The 14,869-nt window shown below is 37.0% G+C and overlaps 1 protein-coding gene across 2 annotated transcripts; it reads left to right on the top strand.

Annotated features, from left to right (window-relative positions):
• Positions 1–163: 163 nt before the first annotated feature.
• Positions 164–12,737, top strand: LOC100371344 (protein FMC1 homolog). Of its 2 annotated transcripts, none has more exons than XM_002741787.4 (4): positions 164–253; positions 2,640–2,731; positions 10,583–10,735; positions 12,557–12,737. In XM_002741787.4, the coding sequence occupies exons 2-4, from the start codon at positions 2,654–2,656 to the stop codon at positions 12,653–12,655; spliced, it is 330 nt and encodes a 109-aa protein (XP_002741833.2). In that variant the 5' UTR covers positions 164–253; positions 2,640–2,653; the 3' UTR covers positions 12,656–12,737. The 2 variants fall into 2 exon arrangements, with proteins under 2 accessions (XP_002741833.2, XP_085350783.1); XM_085494657.1 differs by lacking the exon at positions 164–253 and adding an exon at positions 904–1,087.
• The last annotated feature ends 2,132 nt before the right edge of the window (positions 12,738–14,869 follow it).

Raw genomic sequence — 14,869 nt, forward strand, 5'->3', positions numbered from 1 at the left:
TAAAAATACGTCGTGAAATTGATTGAAACAAAATCTTTATCTCAGAAATTGCGATTTTAAAATATTTTATTTTATATTTTTATTATAATAATTATTATATTGGTATTTAAAAAATCGTTATTAATGTCTATTGTGTCAATTTAAGGATTATTATTATTAGTTGCTGTGATCGAGCCTTTTAGGTCACGGGTCAAAGTTTACTGGATCGTGTTCTCAAAAAATTGTTGAGACTGCACGTTTTTGGAAAACAAATGTGAGTATACAGATTATTTGAGATTTGTTTTATGATATTTATATTTTCTATATCAGAGGTTATTTGGTGATCGCTTAAAACTCGTCATACACCACTACGTCAAGAATCAACAAGAACTACCGGAGGCGGTAGTCTCACTTGACGACTTTAGCTGTGGAATCATAGCCCTATGTTGCCGACCGCATTATTTACGTGACTGACTCTGGCCGGCCCATAGGGCTATGGGGCCTTGTGCGACTGAATACCAGTTAAAATCCACATGCCAAATTTGGTCGTCGTGAAAATCACATTTTAAGACCTTCGAAAGTACTCACTATGTTTATTTACTTCCAAACAATGACCAGAACCTATTTGCGCTGTGAAATGATGACGGTGGTCATAAAAAATGACTTTATTTACCGTACACAGAGTCGCAGAAAAATAACAAGACGAAGGACGCCATTTTGTATTCCTGAGTTTATAGCAAATTACGCGAGACCTATAATTTTGTACCACGTGACCGAAATCAGTAGATAAATTGCGTTTATGCAACTAGTTTCTATTATTAAACAAAAATCATACAATTATAAATACTGTATGTGATTGCTTTCTTGGAACAATTAGAATAACGGGAAGAGTGAGTTTTATTCTTCCACCACTGTATCACATGACCGCCAAACGAGATTACATTTATTCTGTGCTAGGGAGTGTGGGATGTCAATGGCTGCCGTTTTCTCGTAATTTGCTTGGTTTCCGCGGTAATTGTAAAATATCACAAATTATTGCTTATTTATAAACACAAATTGCAAACAAAAGTTTGTATGTTATTCATCCAGCAATCAATTCACAATAAAGGTACGTCACACCATAGTAATCGAAAGCAAAAGCGATTTAATTTACGTATGCCAGATTTCTGTTTTTAAACTGTGATAGATCCCGTAGCTCTATGTTCGACGTACAACTACAAAATTAAAAAAAAGACGTCCAAATGAAATTGTTAGGGCGAAATTCGATTCTAGGTCGCACCAAAGAGCTACGGAACCGCAGCTATTGACGACTTGTGAATAAAGACGATACATGTACGATGTACCCGTGGAACAAAAACTATTCAATATATAATACAATCTTGGCTTCTCCGGCGGAATAAATGTCAAATTAAAGACAGAGCTGCCATAAAATTGAAAAAAAAATGTAGTTCATACTCGTACTAAATTAAAAAAAAAATGGTGCAAAAAGAATTTTAATGAAACCATGGAACTATAAACCCCAGGAAGAACAACGACTTCGTTTCCTTTGAACTATGATAGTTGCCGCGATGTCGAATGTTTATTTTGACTGTTTATTTCGTCGCATTAAAAGTAAGCCGATTTACGCAAATGAACGTTTATCTCCGACTATCGGTCATTTTCGGAGTCAATCGGGCGACTTCGAGAGATCACGTGATCGAGTTGTTTCGGTTATAGCATAAAAAAACAATGGCGCCAAGACAAAAACACTGATAAATGAGCGACATTCAACGGGGAAAAAAAACACATTGCCACTTCTGGCGATCGAAGGGAAACACGGAATAAGTCGGGATATCTCGACAACAAACAGCATACCAAACCCCATGTTTCGCAAACTTTCGCAACCTTATTTTTTTGAGGGTTGAAAAAAACAAGAAGTAATCTAAAAACGACATTGAAAATTATGAAAACTCGCTAAAACTCCGACCCGTTGCATGATTTCCGATACACTGAAGGTCACCCTGCAGACCGACTTGTTTGCGCATGCGTAGTGAACGAAATATTTTACTGCGCAGATATGAAAATTTTTTTCAAGTTTTCCGTTTCCAGCAAAGCGGTTGATACGGGCGTATCGGCGGCAACTAACATGGAGTATGACTAATGTTGTGGAAACAAAAGCGAAAGCACTGTAAGATAAACTAAGACAAAGGTTTTTTTAATCCTCTTAGTTTCGTTGTTCTTCCTGGGGTTTATAGTTCCATGATGAAACTGACTCTATATATCCATGGATGTACTACATACATGCTCTATCCAAACTTTTGGCGAATTGGGATAACTTTACTGTATTACATTATTAAACATAGCACGCTGGAAAGAAGTACGCGACGTCTTACTGATGGCGAAAAGGATTTTAAAACTGTTTTGTATTATGTTCGATTTATTTGCTACTCACTGAACACTGTACGGGGTCTCATTTAAAATCATGAAAGAATTTTTCCCAACAGTGTACATACTTTATTTTTGAATTTGCCAACAGTTTTTCCTTGTAGATTTAATTTTTTTAACAAATCTTTCATCCACCAACAATGATTTCAAATGGTTCCCTCCTAAATGAAAATATTTATTTGTTCTACCGTTATCTTGCTAAAGATCTTTACTGTCATGAAATCTTATCTTTCCAGAATACACTATTGCCATGGCGATGCCACAAAATGGAAGCACACTCACATTACTGAGACATCTAGTGAGAGAATTAAGGCATTGTCATAACAAGGTAGTAAATAAGAATTTTTTTTTTTTCAACAAACCTTGGGATCTATGATTTGAATATTTTTATGAAGCAGAAGACCAATCAAGATCAGCGCACCCTCTACGCCAATATGACACGCTACTTACGAGGTATGCATAAATACGCCAGTTGCGAGTGGTGGGTTGCGAGTAGCAAGTAGAAAAATGTGTCAGTTGCAAGCGCTCGAAAGTGGCAGTTGCTAGCGCTCGAAAATGGCAGTTGCTAGCGCTAAAAATAGCAGTTGCTAGTGGCGATTTGTATGTAGTTGCGAGTGCTAGCTACATCGGCATTGTGTGAAATAAAATTAAGTCCGATGTCCTAGCCACTTGTTTTCAAGTTACATGTGTTGAAATGTAGCGAAATTTTGAATGTCTACGAGGCTACACTGAGCCATGGACGTACTAACGTAGCAGTTGCGAGCGAGTCTGGCCGCTAGATCAATCGGAACTATGTGAAATAATAAAAATAAGTCCTCGCCCCCGATGTCTTAGCGGCACATTTTCTTGTTGCGAGTGTTGACATGTATTGGTATTCTAAATCTCTATTCATTGAAATCGCCGATTTCTAGACATCTCGACCCTTCGCATCGACGCGACCCTATCTGTGTTTCTTGTTATTGTTTTTTTTTGTGTATGATTATTGACCATGGTTAATGTATTTCCAATTCATTAATTTGAGTCAAATAAAATTTACTATACTATATAACATTGAATGTTTAGTTTGATGATTGATAAATACACATAAACAACTTGTCTTTTCCGGTGTTTCTTTTCCCTTGCCATCATATTCAATATACGAAAATAGCACGTGTGTCTGTTCGTTTGAATGAGCGAAAGACGCTGGTGAGACTGTGTCACAACGTGTTCTATATATTTCTAACGCCCGTGGTCGGCGCCTTTGATTGCATTTATTTTGGGTTTTTTATTCGCGAAATATATCACTGGCAGCGATTGTTTTGACATGTATCACAACTGAATGTTCACGCTACCTTTGTTGTGGCTATAGATGTAGGTGGGTCGAGATGTCCAACGAAAAATGGGTCGAGATTTTTGGGGGTCGAGATGTCTAGTACCCGAAATCGCCGATAGCCCCGACATGCTATAAATCGATTGCCTTTATTCACGGTCAGGCGATTACATGGAAATTCTGAATTGCGTCTTCAAGTATTAAAGTGAGGGAATTGTATGTAATTCCTACTGGAACTGAGTCAATATGTTTCGTCTAAATCACGAGGTCGGTTGGGATGGAGGTGAAGCCGACTCCAGGTGTGAAATCCCGGTGTCTCCATTCATCGAGACTTGTGTGACATGCATCCGGTTGTACCATGGAGCTAAATGGTTAAACCAACAATGTAAGCGTTTTGGTAATTGTAAACTCGCAACAATCTTGAGACGACAAGAAAAAAAATAACTACAGCGAAGTCAGCAAACTGATGGAGTCTCACGAAGGTGTATAAAACACATCTTGAATGTGTGTCCACGCGCGGTCAATGTGAATGTCTTCACAGAATAGAGATAACAGTCCCATGACCTGATCGCCAAGTCGTGGCGCCAGTGTCTATAGGACAGAAACAGACAATGAATAATAAATAAATGCGTTTAGTCCGTGCGATTTGCGTCGATATGCCAAGTCCAAGTGGGTCGTCGGTAGGATGACAGTAATATCAATGAAATAATGCATGTTTTTTTCTGTGGTTTAATGGAAACTTTAAAGCATTTAATAAGTGTGTGAGAATACACACTTGTTGACAGAAAGCACTTGTCGAATAAATACAATGGGGCGTGGGCGGCTTCAGTTGTTGAAAGAGAATAATTATCGACTGGATACAATAATGTTGTCACAAAAATATGTAGGACCTTGATTGAATACAATGACCGGCGAAAAATATATATTGAACGCAATGAAGCGTAATCAAGTCACCCACTGTCGTTGTTTAGAGTATGTCGCTTTTTGACGTTTTACTTCAAGTGTGTCAAAATAATATTCTTTGTTTATATACACTGTACTAATCGGGCTCTGGCAAAACAAAGCATTTCATTACAAAAAGGGCATACATAAAAAAACGCAATGTGGAACGATTGTTTCCCGTTGTGGTAGATTCACTCCTAACAGCAAAATTATGTGTGATAAATATGCATGTATATAAATTGTATTCAAAAACACCTCGCGTTATTTTTACTGCAATGTCATATAAATCATTATCGGATAATTATCGTCTAATAAAATCTAATGAAATTCTGGCAGAGATGTCTAACTTAGACATTTTTAGACGATATTATCGATAATATCGGAGAAAACGAACTGTCTTAATAGTTGCCCAGACAGACCTGTCTAACTTAGACATTATTAGACATTGTTAGACGATATTATCGATAATATCGGAGAAAAACGAGCTGTCCCAATAGTTTCCCAGGCAGACCAGTCTAACTTAGACATTGTTAGACGATAATATCGGAGAAAAACGAACTCTCCCGAGAGTTGCCCAGACAGACCTGTCTAACTTAGACATTTTTAGATATTGTTAGACGATATTATCGATAATATCGGAGAAAAACGAACTCTCCCAAGAGTTGCCTAGACAGACCTGTCTAACTTAGACATTTTTAGACATTGTTAGACGATATTATCGATAATATCGGAGAAAAACGAGCTGTCCCAATAGTTGCCCAGGCAGACCAGTCTAACTTAGACATTTTTAGACATTGTTAGACGATATTATCGATAATATCGGAGAAAAACGAACTCTCCCGAGAGTTGCCCAGATAGACCTGTCTAACTTAGACATTTTTAGATATTGTTAGACGATAGTATCGATAACATCGGAGAAAAGCGAACTCTCCCAAGAGTTGCCCAGACAGACCTGTCTAACTTAGACATTTTTAGACATTGTTAGACAATATTATCGATAATATCGGAGAAAAATGAGCTGTCCCAATAGTTGCCCAGGCAGACCAGTCTAACTTAGACATTTTTAGACATTGTTAGACGATATTATCGATAATATCGGAGAAAAACGAACTCTCCCGAGAGTTGCCCAGACAGACCTGTCTAACTTAGACATTTTTAGATATTGTTAGACGATATTATCGATAATATCGGAGAAAAACGAGCTGTCCCAATAGTTGCCCAGGCAGACCAGTCTAACTTAGACATTTTTAGACATTGTTAGACGATATTATCGATAATATCGGAGAAAAACGAACTCTCCCAAGAGTTGCCCAGACAGACCTGTCTAACTTAAACATTTTTAGACATTGTTATTGTTGCCCAGACAGACCTGTCTAACTTTTTCTCCGAAGTTAGACAACCATGTGTGGGCAACTATTGGGGAAGATCGTTTTTATCCGATATTATCGATAATATCGAAATTATCTTCTAAGAATGTCTAAGTTAGACACCCATACCCACCGGGAACCTTGTCATATTACATTTTATCGGTAATGTGACCTGCGAGAGGTATTTGCTAACTTGTTTCCAGCGTTTTGGTGTTTTTGGTGGGAAATGCTATAAAGCCGAAAGGAAGGAAGACAACTCTACGGCCGTTACGTAAAAACCCAACATACTCGTGTAAGAATTAACTATACTTCATTCCGCATTACGAATAAATAGCCATGGAAATATTTTCCTATGTTCATGGAGACAATAGTAGCATTAACACATTTTACATTTTATCTATCTATTAAAGTACGTAAATAAACTTTTTATTTATACTCTACGCGGCAAGTCGTGAACTAAATTGCACTATTAAACATTTTTGTCCTGTTTTCACTAAGACAATAGTAGCATTAACACATTTTACATTTTATCTATCTATTAAAGTACGTAAATAAACATTTAGTTTATACTATACATGGCATTGTTATGTACTTCTGTTACGTCCACCACTAGCGCAATCCGATCGTTCTTGAGTAAATATATTTCGTTACGCTGTCAGTTGTCAAGGATTATTTGTTTATACTTAGAAAGATAAAGTATTTGTTGAGGTTTATAATTAATTAATTCTGTAATTTATATTCAAATTAACTGAACGTGGGAAATGTAAAATTAAGTCATTCCCTTCGAATGTTTTCAACGTTCAACGTAATGCTTGGACGCATTTTTTTTTAATTATAATCAGTGGACGAACGTTTCGGCAATACTAATACAGGGAATATAATTTTCAGACTAAAAAAAATCCTGGATGATTATAATAAAACATTTATTTCTCGACAAATCGCTGTCCGGGTAAATTACCTTTTTTAGTAGTTTATGCCACTATAAACACATTTTTATACATTTTTAGACATTGTTAGACGATATTATCGATAATATCGGAGAAAAACGAACTGTCCCAATAATTGCAAAGACAGACCTGTCTAACTTACACATTTTTAGACATTGTTAGACGATATTATCAATAATATCGGAGAAAAACGAACTGTCTCAATAGTTGCACAGACAAACCTTTCTAACTTAGACATTTTTAGACATTGTTAGACGATATTATCGATAATATCGGAGAAAAACGAACTGTCGCAATAGTTGCCCAGACAGACCTGTCTAACTTAGACATTTTTAGACATTGTTAGACGATATTATCGATAATATCGGAGAAAAATGAACTGTCCCAATAGTTGCCCAGACAGACCTGTCTAACTTAGACATTTTTAGACTTTTTTAGACATTTTTAGACGATATTATCGATAATATCGGAGAAAAACAAACTGTCCCAATAGTTGCCCAGACAGACCTGTCTAACTTAGACATTTTTAGACTTTTTTAGACATTTTTAGACGATATTATCGATAATATCGGAGAAAAACGAACTGTTGCAATAGTTGCCCAGACAGACCTGTCTAACTTAGACATTTTTAAACTTTTTTAGACATTGTTAGACGATATTATCGATAATATCGGAGAAAAACGAACTGTCGCAATAGTTGCTCAGACAGACCTGTCTAACTTAGACATTTTTAGACATTGTTAGACGATATTATCGATAATATCGGAGAAAAACGAACTGTCGCATTTGTTGCCAAGACAGACTTGTCTTACTTAGACATTTTTAGACATTGTTAGACGATATTATCGATAATATCGGAGAAAAACGAACTGTCGCAATAGTTGCCCAGACAGACCTGTCTAACTTAGACATTTTTAGACATTGTTAGACGATATTATCGATAATATCGGAGAAAAACGAACTGTCGCATTTGTTGCCAAGACAGACCTGTCTTACTTAGTCATTTTTAGACTTTTTTAGACATTGTTAGACGATATTATCGATAATATCGGAGAAAAACGAACTGTCCCAATAGTTGCTCAGACAGACCTGTCTAACTTAGACATTTTCAGACTTTTTAAGACATTGTTAGACGATATTATCGATAATATCGGAGAAAAACGAACAGTTGCAATAGTTGCCCAGACAGACCTGTCTAACTTAGACATGTTTAAACTTTTTTAGACATTGTTAGACGATATTATCGATAATATCGGAGAAAAACGAACTGTCGCAATAGTTGCTCAGACAGACCTGTCTAACTTAGACATTTTTAGACATTGTTAGACGATATTATCGATAATATCGGAGAAAAACGAACTGTCGCATTTGTTGCCAAGACAGACTTGTCTTACTTAGACATTTTTAGACATTTTTAGACTTTTTTAGACATTGTTAGACGATATTATCAATAATATCGGAGAAAAACGAACTGTCGCAATAGTTGCCCAGACAGACTTGTCTTACTTAGACATTTTTAGACATTGTTAGACGATATTATCGATAATATCGGAGAAAAACGAACTGTCGCAATAGTTGCCCAGACAGACCTGTCTAACTTAGACATTTTTAGACTTTTTTAGACATTGTTAGACGATATTATCGATAATATCGGAGAAAAACAAACTGTCGCAATAGTTGCCCAGACAGACCTGTCTAACTTAGACATTTTTAGACATTGTTAGACGATATTATCGATAATATCGGAGAAAAATGAACTGTCGCATTTGTTGCCAAGACAGACCTGTTTTACTTAGACATTTTTAGACTTTTTTAGACATTGTTAGACGATATTATCGATAATATCGGAGAAAAACGAACAGTTGCAATAGTTGCCCAGACAGACCTGTCTAACTTAGACATTTTTAGACGATAATATCGGATAACGTTAAAAAGTGCAATGTCGCGTCTTCCTCAGCACATCGCGTTTGTTGTTGTTGTGCTGTTTAGAATTAGCTTTTTTCAGCATTTAACCGATTGCCACTTTAACCTTTTGTGAAGGCGTCAACTGTTGACAAACAATAAAGACTCATAGTCATAGCGGCTTCATCAATAATATGCATGCTGGTCCAAGATAAAATGCCGTCGGTCTCGTCGTTTCGCGACCTCAGACCACAATGCGATTAATACCACACCAAGGGACTAACATGGGATCAGTTTTATCTGTTATATTTTCCCGAACATGACACCTACCTACGTTCTGAATGTGTAACAGGGCCGCCTTAAAATTGCATTCCAATGATTCGTTTCTGACATAAAAATGACATTCAATAACAGTCACTTTAACGCAAAATAAGAATGTTAGTGAGAACATGGATGTACTAACAAATATCACTGTTACTTAAAATCAGAGCATTGTACCGTCCGCTGTAAATAAAACTCAAACAAAGGTCAATTTGATATTTCGAATGAACCGACGATATGACGCTGTTTACAGTGATTTTGTATTTTTCTCGGTTAAAAAACGGCGATTACGGGAACGAGAGTACAAGTCCGCTTTAAATCCTCGCAACAAGAAAATATGCCGCTAAGACATCGGAGGCGAGGACTTATTTTTATTATTCACACAGTTCTAGCGGCCCGACTCGCTCGCAGCTGCTACGTTTAGTCACCGTCCCTCAACACAGGAGGGACGGTAGTTTAGTGTACGTACCACACACGCACAAATAGCATCGTAGACATGCAGAAATTCATTTCAACACATGTACATGTAACTTGAAAACAAGTGGCTAGGACATCGGACTTAATTTTATTTCACACAATGCCGATGTAGCTAGCACTCGCAACTACATACAAATCGCCACTAGCAACTGCTATTTTTAGCGCTAGCAACTGCCATTTTCGAGCGCTAGCAACTGCCACTTTCGAGCGCTCGCAACTGACACATTTTGCTACTTGCGACTCGCAACTCACCACTCGCAACTGACGTATTTATGCACCCTTACATACCTCTACTTACACACAAAGATTTGCAGACAAGTGATTGAGTTTATCCAATATTCACTTTATTTTCACTGAAGTGATAATTCAATGAAAATAAAATCAATGGAATATACCTTTTTTTATATTTTTTACATTCAACTCATCATAAATCAATGAAAATATATTTCATACAAAATACCTGGACACAGAATGTTTCAATGAATGCTACATATTCTCAGGGGCGGAGCTACGTCACAAGACGTTCCACGTTGCTAAGACGCGCACCACTGTAGTATGTATTTCTATGGGCTCTGTGCGTGCTGTTGTAGAATGCCGGTCGAAGAGCCAATGAAAATAGCTAAATTCAACACAAACACAAACTCAACTTTGAAAGTTTGAAGTAATCCTGAACAACCAAATTTATATTTGCTGCACACGCAGGGCTAATCTTGTTACACTGTTCAGGGGAGTCTCAACAACCATCCCGAAGTACCGTTTTCTGAGAGTTTTCGGCCTTTGTTTTCACCGTGATGATTGTCAGGCGGTGAAAATGCCCGGATGTCCTCCCTCGAGTATAGTCTTCCCTCTCTATGAAATCAATTTATCATTGATGTTCACACAGATGACTTATGAATGGGCAAATTGTCTTACAGAAACCAGTACAGAAAAGTTTAGCATACAACTATATCATCAATGAATATCGTAGACATAACGTGACCAGTGAGAGGACGTGTAAAGGAGAAAATGAACTCAAACACAAAGCAAATACATATCTATCATTACTCCATAACGCAAGAAGGTATCAGGTACTGTAAATGCATTAATTTTTAATTTTGTTTTTCACTGAATGGTGAAATCTACTAAATTCATGTTAACATGAAGAATTAACGTAAATCTTGTGGTTTTTACTAGAAATTTGCAAATTTGAACTTATTATTAAGTATGATAAAATATGAAAATACTGTGAAATACTTTATTTTCGCTTGTAATTAATTTTCGCTGAAGGAAAAAATCAGTGAAAATAAAATCCAGCGATTATACCTTTTTTCCTATATTTCACATTCAACTCGTGAAAAATCAGTGAAAATAAATTCCATACAAACACCCAAAAAATGTTTAAAGTGGAAATTAATTCCAGCTAAAATAAAGTATTTTACAGTAGACCTCTTTCATGACCCCTATAGGTCACACATCCTGGTACTTTTGTAATGCATCAATGATCTAAAGAGATTTAATTTTGTTTTTTTCACTGAAAAGTGAAATTCACTAAATTCTTCGTGTAAAATTACCATAAATCCTATGTTTTTAATAAAAAAAACTGAATTTAAAACCATTGAATCTGATCAAATAGGGGGAATTGGCTACTCTCATGTGACCCCTAAAGGTCACACATCCTGGTACTTTTGTTGGTATGACAACATTACAAACATACACAATTGGAAAATTTTAATGTGTCTTTTCGGTCCTAAAGAAAAAAAATTTTACTCAAGTAAACAAAACAAATTAAGTCTAGAAAATTGCGGATGTCCGCCCCCGAGGATAGTTATGCCTTGTGAAACGTTGAACGTTGAAACGTGTTGCGCCCTCTATATCACATTCAGTAAACATGGCAGTTAATGTCTTTTGGTGACAGCAAATTGGTTTATCCTTTGAAGGCCAAAGTCAAAATTTTGTCACCAGGAAAAAAGATTTTTTTTAGTTTCTGTTCAGAGACGGATATTGTGGACCAAATACCTACTCTTATTAGTTCTTACCAGTCAAGCTAATGGTTTGTTCGAACAATAAAGCAAAAGTTTGAATGGCTGTATTTTGTTTAATAGGTATGAATCCAGAAAAATTAAAATATAGTATTTGCTCTAGAAATGCATATAAACCCAAAAATTGTATTTGCTGAAAAATAAATCATTGAAATATTACCTATTTGTGACCATGGAAACACCTTTGTAATTTACATAAGTGCATGCACTACTCATAGGACAAATACAGTAGAAACATTTTCAAAATCCCCTGTTATAAACAACATTTAAGGAAGTCTTCAAAAATCGGCTAAGAAACAAATCAAGCATCCCAGGTGTTCTACATATTAAATACTGTAAAATACTTTATTTTCGCTTGGAACTAATTTTCGCTGAATGGATGATTCAGTGAAAATAAAATCCAGTGAAGATACCTTTTTTCCTATATTTCACATTCAACTCGTGAAAAATCAGTGAAAATGAATTCCATACAAAACATCCATAAAGTTTTTTCAGCAAAAATTAATTCCAGCGAAAATAAAGTATTTTACAGTATATATCAAAACAACAATTGACCGGTGATTATTATTCAATACGAGGGTATTAAGGTGACCTTGAGATGGGATTACAATCAAAAAAAGTTATTAACGACGGACGATCACTCATATGATAAGCTCTGCTCGACAAAGTCGACAGTGGAGCTAACAAGTTATTGGGACCCTCATTCTTATAAATCACCCTCGTCGAACACACTTCAAAACATTGTTGTTGAACAGGATCTTTGAAACTTTAATGGCATTGCGACGATCGAATAAACAGACTTTGGTTAGCAAAGATGATGGTGGATGCAAGGACTTAATTTTTGTTTTGTTTTTTTGTTAAATTTTTCAGGAATTGCATGCTGAATACAAGGGAAGTGAGCTAAGTGTTCAGTCAGCTGCTGATCTGATGGGATTTAAGTTACCAAGTCAACCAGACAACCCAGTCTAATTTTACTCTGCTGTAAATCGTTTTAATTTAACAAGAGAAAAAATTGTGTCAATTCTGTTAAAGTATTAAATTTTTAAACTTATCTGACTCTATTGTTTTTTTTTGCAACAGTCTTATCTTATTTTCTGGACAAGTATGTCAAAAGTATGAGTTGGCAATCCATAACAAAATAATCAAATCTCCATATAAAGACCATTTTAATGAAGTTCCTTGGGTGGTTCCTTCACTATACACAAGTTTGGGTGGTCACTATACACAGGTTTGGGTGTACCTTGGGTGGTCACTATACACAGGTTTGGGTGTACCTTGGGTGGTCACTATACACAGGTTTGGGTGTATCTTGGGTGGTCACTATACACAGGCTTGGGTGTACCTTGGGTTGTCACTATACACAGGCTTGGGTGTACCGTGGGTTGTCACTATACACAGGTTTGACTATCTTGGGTAGTCACTATACACAGGTTTGTGTGTACCTTGGGTGGTCACTATACACAGGTTTGGGTGGTCACTATACACAGGTTTGTGTGTACCTTGGGTGGTCACTATACACAGGTTTGACTATCTTGGGTAGTCACTATACACAGGCTTGGGTGTACTGTGGGTTGTCGCTATACACATGTTTGACTATCTTTGGTAGTCACTATACACAGGTTTGTGTGTATCTTGGGTGGTCACTATACACAGGTTTGTGTGTACCTTGGGTGGTCACTATACACAGGTTTGGGTGTACCTTGGGTGGTCACTATACACAGGTTTGGGTGTACCTTGGGTGGTCACTATACACAGGTTTGGGTGTATATTGGGTGGTCACTATACACAGGCTTGGGTGTACCTTGGGTTGTCACTATACACAGGCTTGCGTGTACCGTGGGTTGTCACTATACACAGGTTTGAATGTATCTTGGGTAGTCACTATACACAGGTTTGGGTGTATCTTGGGTGGTCACTATACACAGGTTTGGGTGTACCTTGGTTGGTCACTATACACAGGTTTGGGTGTACCTTGGGTGGTTACTATACACAGGTTTGGGTGTACCTTGGGTGGTCATTATACACAGGTTTGACTGTATCTTGGGTAGTCACTATACACAGGTTTGGGTGTACCTTGGGTGGTCACTATACACAGGTTTGGGTGTACCTTGGGTGGTCACTATACACAGGCTTGGGTGTACCTTGGGTGGTCACTATACACAGGTTTGGGTGTACCTTGGGTGGTCACTATACACAGGTTTGGGTGTACCTTGGATGGTCACTATAGTGGTTTAGCTGTGGAAATCGAAATGCAAAATTTGTTAAGGATCTGCATTCATGGACGGGTTTTGTTCTAGTGTGATACATACGGTAAATAGAAGATTTGCCAGGGCCTTTAAGCACCAAATTTATTCATTGCTATTGTGAATTGAATTTGAAGTTTGATGGAAAGTTGTGGCTGGGGATATCCATAGAAAATCAGTATACCTAAGACTGCGTGCTATAATGTTCAAAGTTTTGAGCAACTTGCAAAGTAAAACACAAAATCTATGTTGCAAGTGCTAGTGCTGACACATTTTTCCACAGAAGTCATATTCTTGTTTGGGACTACATGACAGGGCTGTGTGGCCAGCTGTCTATCAAAAGGCAATTTTAATGCGCTATCCTGGCGTCAACCAGGCTCGGTCGAACACAAGCACCTGCAGACCTTAACCAAGGTTCCCCCAAAGTCGTATTCATTAGTGAATGAATCTCGGCCAGTGGAATTGGCCTTCCAATTGAGTCACCCAGGGTAGAGGTCGACCCGTTTGATGTAGTGACTCTTTCATTGTTTTTGTAAATGAGAATAGAATACATTCTGTTATTTGTGAGTGTACCACCAATGTCTTACGAAGCGATATGTTTTATAAGCATACTGTGCTAGTATTTGTTTCTTCAGTAGCATATGGGCTTGCATAAAATACTTTGATGTTTCCATGGTAAAAATAAGTGAAATTTCAATGATTTCAGTTAGACTGGTGTAGCAGTGGCCGTGGAAATTTTATAATTCTTCCATAAATCTTGGTCTGATGCGTTATTTCCAAGACTTGTCTATTCTGAGGCGTTTGCACTGTTCAGGAGTCTCAACAACTAGTCCAAAGCACAAGTTTTTGACTGTTTTCCCTGATTGAGGTTGCTAGACTGAAAAAGTCGGGAGAATACAGTATATTTAAAATGATTTAGTCTAAAAATAGGAGAATTTCA

This window comes from Saccoglossus kowalevskii, chromosome 20 (genome assembly GCF_978046115.1).
Source record: "Saccoglossus kowalevskii chromosome 20, keSacKowa6.1, whole genome shotgun sequence".
In the NCBI taxonomy this organism is placed as follows: Eukaryota; Metazoa; Hemichordata; class Enteropneusta; family Harrimaniidae; genus Saccoglossus; species Saccoglossus kowalevskii.

Excerpts from the sequence above, each read along its gene's own strand:
- LOC100371344 (XM_085494657.1), top strand. The coding sequence starts at position 1,054 with ATGTTATTCATCCAGCAATCAATTCACAATAAAG. Across the intron at positions 1,088-2,639 it reads GCAATCAATTCACAATAAAG|AATACACTATTGCCATGGCG; the intron begins GTACGTCACACC and ends TTATCTTTCCAG. Across the intron at positions 2,732-10,582 it reads TAAGGCATTGTCATAACAAG|AAACCAGTACAGAAAAGTTT; the intron begins GTAGTAAATAAG and ends ATTGTCTTACAG.